At 29.0% G+C, this 10,735-nt stretch overlaps 1 protein-coding gene across 1 annotated transcript; it reads right to left on the bottom strand.

The window, feature by feature from the left end:
- Window positions 1-1,030: 1,030 nt before the first annotated feature.
- Window positions 1,031-4,957, bottom strand: LOC127102829 (glutamine synthetase root isozyme A). The gene is made up of 12 exons (NM_001427008.1): window positions 4,715-4,957; window positions 4,387-4,426; window positions 4,174-4,277; window positions 4,006-4,054; window positions 3,761-3,867; window positions 3,160-3,247; window positions 2,903-3,031; window positions 2,562-2,636; window positions 2,381-2,434; window positions 2,216-2,253; window positions 1,779-1,938; window positions 1,031-1,653 (listed from the first exon to the last, which is right to left on the bottom strand). The coding sequence occupies exons 1-12, from the start codon at window positions 4,786-4,788 to the stop codon at window positions 1,498-1,500; spliced, it is 1,074 nt and encodes a 357-aa protein (NP_001413937.1). The 5' UTR covers window positions 4,789-4,957; the 3' UTR covers window positions 1,031-1,497.
- Between the last annotated feature and the right edge of the window lie 5,778 nt (window positions 4,958-10,735).

The raw sequence follows: 10,735 nt of genomic DNA, 5'->3' as shown, positions 1-10,735 counted from the left end.
ATACCCCTTTTGTTATGATTTTAAATCATTTAAAGGCCTTTGGAACCCTCATGAAAGGAAGGATCAAGAAGAATTTTCATCTCATGTTTTAGCTCTCAGATACTTAGTCTATTTGGTTAGTTAGAAACGACACCCTCTTTAAGGGAGGCCATAAAGGCGTGAACGAAATTGTGTTGTTGACTAAATCTCTTTCGTGGGATTGGTTCAGAGCGAGATCCGAGATCCAAGGGATTTGTCACATTTGATAGGAAAGATTAATTTATGAGTCTATTAGCTTGTATTCACTAGTATAGTTAGATTTCTTCTATTTTCTTAGCTTTCTTTTTTGTATCAAAAAAATATTTTGTATTTATAACTAATGTAAACTTTACTCATTCAATTTAAATTTAACAATTTTTTTCACAAATGTGAGTTCCTCTTTCCCATAGAGAGTTTGTGCTCCTCTATCAAGTCGAGTTATAGATGTTCTAATATCATTTATTAAAAAGTTCAAAAACAATCAGAAGCAATACCTAAATTAATATTCTAAAATCACAAGAGTGAAAAACACCACATCTACACTCAAGAGCGCTACAAGATTTAACCACTAAAATTTGAATATAATAGATGTTAATCTCAACAAATTTATATATCTTATGTCTTAAGATATTATAAATGTGACGACTTACTTCCTTAGGGTCTTAGAACATTAATTTTATTGTTGCTCTAGGCTTTTCCAATTTCCAAATTCTTCAATAAGTAATTACTAGTTCACCTTGGTAGAAAAACTAGAGATATATCCACGTAGAATTCTATAAAAAAAAGTGAACTCACACTTATCATTAAATTCAAGTGTGGATGGTTCAAATTTCTTTTGACATGTGAATGAATAGAATGATGAATTTATAAAAGATATAAATATTTTACATAAAGATGTACTATCTGTTCTTATAATCTCAAATCATTAGATTTAGTGTTGTCTTCAACATAAATAACTCCAACGTTCTAAATTTCAAATTTTCAAATTTTAATTGAGATGTAAAATAAAAAATTTAAAAATATATATATTTTCATTATTATTTAAACTAGAGTTCTTCCAAATGTTCCGTCTTTATCTAAAAACGGAATAATTTCCTCATATAGAATTTTAATTATCTTCAAATATTTCTATACCATAAATTGAAGAACATTTAAATGGTCCAGCTTTCCCTAAAAGAACACCACATTGAGTACAAAACAACAAACATTGCATTATTGATCCATACATTCAAAGAGAAAAATGAAGAAGCACCACATGTTATTGATGATAAAATTATTGTAATCCAAATACATGGACCATATACTCTTTGCTTAAAGACCCCACTTGAAAATTACTTCTAATGAAGTAACACATTTGCATAATAATAGATATTATTATTTTAATAATAATAATAATAGATATAAAGTAGATATATATAAATGGCATTGGACTCATTATACGTAGTGGTGTAAATCCAAAGACTTGTGGTGGTTGGAACTTCATGGTTTCTTCCAGAGAATGGTGGTTTCAGCAATCATGGAAGTGACCACATAAGGATCCATGTTAGATGCAGGCCTTCTATCCTCAAAGTAACCTTTTCCATCTTTTTCTGTGTCTCTTCCAACCCTAATTGAGCTTCCACGGTTTGCCACACCCTACACCAAAGAAAAAATCTTCAAGTTAGATATTGCAAATTAAAAATATTATGGTACAAAATTTCTTTGACTACTCAAACATAATGCAAATAGATTTTGAAGTTAGGGTTTCTATTTCGACTTACCCAAGAGAAGACATTGATATCGGCGGTTTCATGTTTTCCGGTGAGACGTCTCTCATTTCCTTCTCCATAAGCTGCAATGTGTTCCTTATGCCTCAATCCGAGCTTTTCAATCGCCTTCTTGATTACCTCGTAGCCTCCATTTTCTCTCATTGATTTGGTGCTAAAATCGACGTAACGAGTGTAAGAAAACGAAAATATACTCAAAATAACGAGTAGAACGAAGTGTCTACTTGCTAAAATTATAAGTTATCTCGAATAAAAAAATATAATATATATTAACAATGTCAATTATTAATCATCGTGTATTTTATCTCATTAGACTATCATTTCTAAGTTAATAATATGAAATGATAAATTGACAAATTTCTATTAAACGACGGTAAATTGATCTCAAAAATTCAAATAGAAAATCCAAGTTTTAAAACATGATATTATACCTGAAATTTGCATGAGCCCCAGCTCCATTCCAATCACCCTAATAATATCAATGTAATAAAATAAAAGGTTAACGTAGAGAAATAAATTATTCTTTTTTTTCAACTTTTTAAAAAGGACAAAATTTTCAGCAAATTCATAATGATTAAAAATATATCAATTCTAACCGGAATAGGCTTTGGGTCAAATGAAACAACAACTCCAGCAATCTCTGTAATCCTCTATAATATAAAATAAATAAAAGATTATCAATATAAATATTTTTATTAACTTTCAGAAATTATCTTAATCATATATAACCTTTCCAAAAAATAGAAAATAAACTAATAAAAAATATAAATTAACTACCTCTAGAATGTAACGAGCAGCCCATATCTCATCTCCAGCAGAGATACCAACAGAAGGGCCAACTTGAAATTCCCACTAAAATAAATTTATATAATTAATTCAAAATATTTAATTTTAAATATAAATTAATTAAAAAAATAATAAAATAAATATAACATAAAATATCTAAGAGAAAATGAATGATACACTAATATTATTTTATACTATCAATCAATGACGATAATGAATCCCGTTAAATTTTAAAATAGTTGTATAATATAATAAATGATATATTTTTATTAGATGACAATATAAAAAAATTTATAATATTATATACAAATGCATAACGAAGTATAGATTACCTGACCGGGCATAACCTCTCCATTGATGCCACTGATGTTAATGCCAGCAAAAAGGCATGCTTTGTAATGTGCATCAACAATGTCACGTCCATAAGCTTTATCAGCACCAATTCCACAATAATATGGACCCTGTTAATATAAAAATAATTAATAATTACAAAAATAAGCTTTAATGTGATTAAATAAACTAAAGAAACGTAATAAAAAAATGAAGAAAAATAATTAAAAAAATAAAGGAAAAAGGGTATTTTTCTTACCTGTTTTCCTGGATATCCACCAATAGGCCAACCTAGTGGCCAGTTGATGTCTTTCTGTAATAAAGTATACTCTTGTTCAATACCATACCTGTTCATATAATCAATCAAAATTAATTTTCATTACAATATTCATGTTAGTCTTTATAATAAGAAAAAAACCAAAACAGATAAAAAATTATGTAATTATTATTTTTGGAATATTTTTATAAATATGTTTTTAATAAATTTTATGGAGAATTGCGATTAATTATCATTTTATTTGCTTTGGTCTTTAAAAGAAAAATCCAAATCACATTAAAATTTAGATTTAATGGTGATGCAATGATTGTGTAAAAAAAAATTATAATATCATCCAATAAAAACATATCATTTTATCATGTCATATAAATATTTTAAAATTTTTAATCTGGATTGACGGGATACATGGTCGTCATTGGTTGATAGTATAAAATAAATTTATATAATAATTATTCTTAAATGATTGTAATTTAAATTTTGTAATTTTAAAAAATTGATTTTTTTTAAAAATGTGCAATTAAGATAAAGGTTAATAATATTTTAACAGCGTGAATGCGACAAAAATCCGACATGACACCCATACCATGGTACTTCAGCAGCAACATCAGGGTGACTGAAAATTTTGGCAGCATTGTATCTCTTGTTTGTGGGTAATGGTTCTCCAGCTGGGGTGTAAACATCACAAATCACCTAAATAATTTTTCCACAAAGTTAATTTTTTTAACATAAATAAATAAATATAATTAGATAAACTGGAACCCATTTTCTTAATCAATTTATAATTAATAACCCAATTCTTTCAAAAAAAAATAAAAATGAACAACTTACAAGAATATTATTCCCTCTTCTGAATGGGTCCTTGAAAATAGCTTGTGGACTTTTTTGATCAAATAAACACAAGAAAACAAAAAACAAAGAAACTCTCATAAGTTTCTTGGAAAAATAACTTTTTTTATAAAAAGTGATTAATTAATTATTGAGTTTAATTAGTCATACTATAAAATAACTTCACTATCTTTTCCTGGTGCTTGATTTGTGCTAGACCCATCATAGTTCCACTTAGGAAGTTTTGCAGGGTCACTCACTGGTCCAGGAAGAGTCTATTAAAAATCACAAAAAATAAATTAAAAATTAGTATAATAAATATAATTAAATTTTATATAATGATTAATAATAAGCTATAATTAAACAAAAAAATAAATAAATTACCCTGGCTTTGCTTCTAATGTCTATGCCTGATCCACCAACCCTGTTTACATTCACATGAAAAAATATTTTATTTTAAATCATAATTCTAAACGAATCAACTTTTTTTAATTTATAATATACTAGAATAATAATATTTATCAAAAGAATTTCAGATTACATAGTAAATAACAGAACACAAAAAACAGAGTACTCTGTTTCAGAAAAATAAACAGAGCATCCTCTGTTTCGATAGGTTAACATGGCACAGAAAGAAACAGAGTACTCTGTTTCCGAAAAAAAACAGAGTATCCTCTGTTTTGTGAAGAAATGACGAAGCTTAAAAACTCACCATATGTATTCAGCAATAATCTTTTCTGTGGAATCTGAAAGATTAAAATTGATGAGATCTGAAAGTGAAGACATAATGATAATGAAAAGCTTTGAAGGAAAAAGAAGAACGCGGTTTTGTTGAAAGATAGCTACAGAGGAATCTCTGGCTTTTTGTAAGGGTTAAAAGAAAGTGTGAGATATGAACCTATTTATAATAGAATGATATGTAGAAAAAATTACTATTAAATTGTTATTAACTTTTTAGTGGTTGTCTTCGGAGAATCTTTTTATCTACTAGATCAATTGAATTTTGAAAATTGGAATAAAATGGTTATTTTTTAATTTCTTAAAGATAGAAATGAAATAAAATAGATTATCACTTAATTTTTTTCTAAAAGAAAAGGAAAGGATATGATAACTTTGAATTTCTTTTACGAATCTAATGAGAATAATTTGCGGTGTAGATATGATTCTGTCTTATAGATAAATGATATTTTTATGAGAAGCAATGTACGGAAAAGTATGTTTTTTAATATAATTATCTAATTAATATGTGGTTGGTAGGATACTTCACTTAATTAATATTTTTTTTTTGGTAAAACTATATTATATTTATTTTATATTTTGATTCAAAATAATTTTATTTAGCATTTGTAAAGTTCTATGTAATACAACTTTAAATATTAATTCAAATTAAAGTATACTATTTTAAAATAATATTTTTATTAAATATCTAATAATTAAAATTTCACTCTTTAGTATCTAATAATCAAAATTTCACAATTCAAACTTGTTATTATTGAATTTCTCTATTATAGATGACTTAATAAAGCAATTAAAGTTTATTGTTAGTATTCTTATAGTTAGTTTTTATTATTATATGAATTAGTATTTAAAGTTAAAGATCATTATTATATTATTTAGTTTTTATTCATGTATTTAATAAAAGAATTTAATTGAAAATAGTGTTCTCTATTTTATTTGATTTTTCATTTTTGATTTTTATTTTAAATTCAAATAATTTTTTTTCTTTTTTTTTGAACTTGAATATTTTTTTTGTACAAGTAAAAAAGGAAAAGAAAAAAAATTATTTAAAAAATAAAATCTCACTAGCGCCAACTAGTAAGTGAGTGATGATTCCTATAGTAGGCTCTGCAAAAGACTGGTACGCCGCATCATTGTCAGTTCCATGTTTTGCTAGATAGTCAACACAAACATTCTTCTTCCTAAGAGTACGAAATATTTGAACCCGGCATTCCCTAACGAGAAGCTTTTTAATATTGTGAAGATTAGCAGCACAGTGATGTTAAACATTAACCGACTATGTGATAAGCTTGATAATAGAGTTGGAGTTAGAATAACACCTCAAGTCTTCACTGCCAAGTTTTTAGGTCATACACAAAGCATGATATAATGCAATCACTCAACATGAAGGATATTGGAATAACCAATATTACCCACAAAATCGTGAACCCAAACACCATCAACACTTCAAATCAACCCACCAAAACTTGAGACGTCGGGATTACTGAGGCTACTGTCATTAACATTCAAAATTATATTACTACCTTTGTGTGCATTCCACGTGATCGTTCTAATTAGATAAGACACTGCTTGAGAAAACATTTAGCTAACAGATTAGCACAATTCATTGTTATGAGTTTCAAAGTATATGAAGATACAATTTCATTAGCAAGACACAATTTGTTCCTAGCGCAACGCAACTATCAGCAAGCAACCAAAAAGGTAGAGCCACCATCGATGTTATGTCCAATCCAATTATATAAACTATTGTAAGTATGGAATGCACCTAAGAGGAGGGAGGGGTGAATTAGGTACTTTGTCATGTCCATTACCAATTGATAAATTTACAGTATTTTTGTCCTTCACTTTTGATTACAAAATGCACCCAGTACCAATTGATAAATTTACATAAAATTCTCTAACTAGATCCAAGTAAATGGGTCCAGAGTTAGATATGAAAGATATTACTCCTTGATAGGCTAGAGGATCATGAAAGTTAAAGCTAGCAGTTGGAAAAGATGATAGACCCGTATTTTGCTAGCATGAGTGGATGATTCTGGATGTTGAAAGTTAATCTCCTCGACTTAAGAGTGGGTCCTGTGATAGTTGCTTCAACATCAGAGGATCATTCTGAGAGCTAGCTTCTCCGACCTTGGCCTTTCCTCTTTCCTTTCTTGAAGGTGCCATGAAGATTTTTTTTGAGAAAGTGAGAGTTAGGGTTTGAAAAGGGAATTTTCGGATTGGTTAGGAGAAGAGATCATGAGAGTTGGAATGGGGGAAGGATGTGTTATGAATTGGATTTTATGAGTGGGTATTAATGGAAATTAATGTTGGGATTTTTTTCGGAATGAGGGAGTTGAGTGGGAATTGAAGAGAGTAGGTGAAAGAGTGAGATGGATGAGGTGAAGAGTTTCAAGACAAATGGTTGGAAAGTGAAAAGTGCTTTTGACTAAAATAAGTTATATTCATAAGCACTTAAGTTCTGAAAATTAATAATTTTCTTAAAAAATAGCAGTTGTAACCGGTTACATAAAGTAGGGTAACCGATTACAGTATTTGAAAATGAACCAAGAAGGAAAAAACATGAGCATGTATACGGTTACCATATTTGATATAACTGATTACATCATCCAGAAAAACAGAAGCTATATATGGGACAGCGTGCACGAAAAAAGCATAAAATTACCAATTGGCCATGTTAACTTACATTATTTAGTATCTTTGTATCATGCATACATATCACATACATTTCGATAATAGCATTGAAAGTTGAATTTTTTATCAAACTTATGAAAACTTTACAAGATGAAATTTTGAGTGGGATTTGAAGAGCGTAGGTGAAAGAGTGAGTTGAATGAGGTGAAGAGTTTCAAGACAAATGGTTGGAAAGTAAAAAGTGCTTTTGACTAAAATAAGTTATATTCATAAGCACTTAAATTTTGAAAATTAATAATTTTCTGAAAAAATAGCAGTTGTAACCGGTTACATAAAGTAGGGTAACCGGTTACAGTATTTGAAAATGAACCAGGAAGGAAAAAACGTGAGCATGTAACCGGTTACCATATTTGATGTAACTGATTATATCATCCAGAAAAACAGAAGCTATATATGGGACAGCGTGCATGAAAAAAACATAAAATTACCAATTGACCATGTTAACTTACATTATTTAGTACCTTTGTATCATGCATACATATCACATACATTTTGATAATAGCATTGAAATTTGAATTTTTTATCAAACTTATAAACACTTTATAAGATGAAATTTTGAGCGGGATTTGAAGAGAGTAGGTGAAAGAATGAGTTGAATGAGGTGAAGAGTTTCAAGACAAATGGTTGGAAAGTGAAAAGTGTTTTTGACTCAAATAAGTTATATTCATAAGCACTTAAATTTTGAAAATTAATAATTTTCTAAAAAAATAACAGTTGTAACCGTTACATAAAGTAGGGTAACCGGTTACAGTATTTGAAAATGAACCAGGAAGGAAAAAATGTGAGCATGTAACCGATTACCATATTTGATGTAACTGATTACATCATCCAGAAAAATAGAAACTATATATGGGACAGCGTGCATGAAAAAAAAACATAAAATTACCAATTGACCATGTTAACTTACATTATTTAGTACCTTTGTACCATGCATACATATCACATATTTTGATAATAGCATTGAAAGTTGAATTTTTTATCAAACTTATGAACACTTTACAAGATGAAATTATATATATATATATATATATATATATATATATATATATATATATATATATATATATATATATATATATATATATGTGTGTGTGTGTGTGTGTGTGTGTGTGTGTGTGTGTGTGTGTGTGTGTGTGTGTGTGTGTGTGTGTGTGTGTGGTGTGTGTGTGTGTGTGTGTGTGTGAAAGTTGGTATGTACCTTGGCAGTTTTTAACTGATGATTAATGAATATATTTGAAGAGTCATACATCTACCTCATCTAATATGCCAAGTTCCCTTCGAATTTTGTAAAAAGGTTCTTTTGCTAGCAGTTTTGTGAATATATCTGCAAGTTGATTATGAGTATCCACAAATGTAACTTCAACATCGCCTTTAAACACACGATCACAGAGAGAATGATGGTGAATGTTGATATGCTTTGTTCTTGAGTGCATGACTGGATTTTTAGTTATATTTATGGAACTTGTATTCTCATTTTGAATTTGCTTTGCATACTTGAATTCCTTGAATGCGTCACTTTTCTGCACTAGAAAGAATGTCCAAGAAAATATGATAAATCATCAATAATAACTAATGCATATGCATTACCTCTGAAGCTTCTTGTTCTTGATGGACCAAACAAGTCCATATGCAACAATTGTAGTGGCCTTGAAGTGGACACCACATTCTTAGGTTTGAAAGCTTATTTGGTCTATTTTCCCTTTTGACAAACATCACATGATTTATCTTTGATAAACTTTACATTAGGTAAACCAATGACAAGATCATGTTTGTCTAGTTTATTTAAATGCTCCATATGAATATGAGAAATTCTTTTATGCCATAGCCACATTTTACTTTCAAAGATACATCATCTAGGGAAATCATAAAAATATTATTAATTCTCTTACCCTTGAGTTTTACCTCATGAGTGACTTCATCTTCAATCAAGCATTCATCCTTGGTGAACTTGATCTTGAAGCCTTTGTCGGAAAGTTGGCTTATACTAAGAAGATTATGCTTTAATTCTTCAACATAAATAACATCTTCAATGGATGTGAAAGGTGGTGCTCCAACTTTGCCTATACCCAAGAATCTTTCCTTTATTGTTGTCACCATAAGTGACATATCCCTTGGCCTTAAGCACTAGATTTTTAAATTTGTTGATATCTCCTACCATATGCTTAGAACAACCACTATCGAGATACCATAGATTTGTAGTGGTCTTTAAGCATACCTACAAATCAAATTAGATGTTTTTAGGTACCCAGATTGCTTTCGGTCCTTCATAATTAGTTCCTTTCTTGACCCACACATAATGCCCACTTTCCATACTAAAGTTTCTCATATAGCAAGCATTAGGTGTATGACCACTTATACCATAATAGAAACAAGTAGGAACAAAGTTAGTTTTATATCTAGGAACATAAGATTTCTTCTTGACAAATTTTTTCCTTTTAGGATAATGATGAATATTGTTATATTTGTTCACTTTTTCTTTATTGGATTTGTCACTAGCCTTAACAAAGATAGTTTTACTAGAACTTGTTTTATTAAATTTAAAGTATCCAAATCCACTTTTATCATTTGCATATCTTTGTTGACTAAGGACACCATCCAATCTAATTTTCCCTTTTTCATATCTTTCAATGACTCTTTTTCATTGCACAATTCGGAAGGAGAGAGATTCATATTCTTTGCATACAAAATTATGTTTTTGTTTATTAACAATATTTTATTTTTCAACTTCAAAATCCTTTTTCATGGTGTCAATCTTTTCTTCAAGAGATAAAATTTGTTTCTTTTGATTAGACACTGTTTTATACAGAACTTTGCATTCTTTTATAAGTTCATCTATGGCACCTTGTGCATCATTATCATAAATAAATAAAATTCATTACTAACCTTTTCATCTTCATTATCAGAGTGATGTGAAGCCATCAAGGCAAGGTTTGCACATTTGACACTTTCCGAGTTGGATGATGAACTTACTTCATTATCTTTCCATGCAATGTAAGCTCTTTTAGATTTTGAGTCCTTTCTACTTTTGAAGCCATTCTTCTTGGTGAATTTTGGATAATACATCTTTATGTGTCCTTGCTTTCCACATTCATAGCAAGTGATATTTGGTGTTGATTAGTCACCATTTACATTGAGTTTTCATTACTGATCAGACGTGAAATAGAGGCATTTGACACACTGTGCAGGCATTTATGGTACATTTTGAGTTAGTTTTACTTCTGTCATTTTATTTACGCACTTTTAATCTTTGTTATGTTTTACTTTTTATTGTCGTGATTTTATGCATGGGATATCTGTGTTT

Source organism: Lathyrus oleraceus, chromosome 1, assembly GCF_024323335.1.
Source record: "Lathyrus oleraceus cultivar Zhongwan6 chromosome 1, CAAS_Psat_ZW6_1.0, whole genome shotgun sequence".
Taxonomy (NCBI): domain Eukaryota; kingdom Viridiplantae; phylum Streptophyta; class Magnoliopsida; order Fabales; family Fabaceae; genus Lathyrus; species Lathyrus oleraceus.
This window is presented reverse-complemented; position numbering and strand designations above follow the sequence as displayed.

Coding starts and splice junctions, on each gene's coding strand:
- LOC127102829 (NM_001427008.1), bottom strand. CDS start 4,788: ATGTCTTCACTTTCAGATCTCATCAATTTTAATCTTTCAGATTCCACA. Junction 4,055..4,173: donor GATAGTGAAGTTATTTTATA/GTATGACTAATT, acceptor TGATCAAAAAAG/TCCACAAGCTATTTTCAAGG. Junction 2,637..2,902: donor GAGAGGTTATGCCCGGTCAG/GTAATCTATACT, acceptor AATTTATTTTAG/TGGGAATTTCAAGTTGGCCC.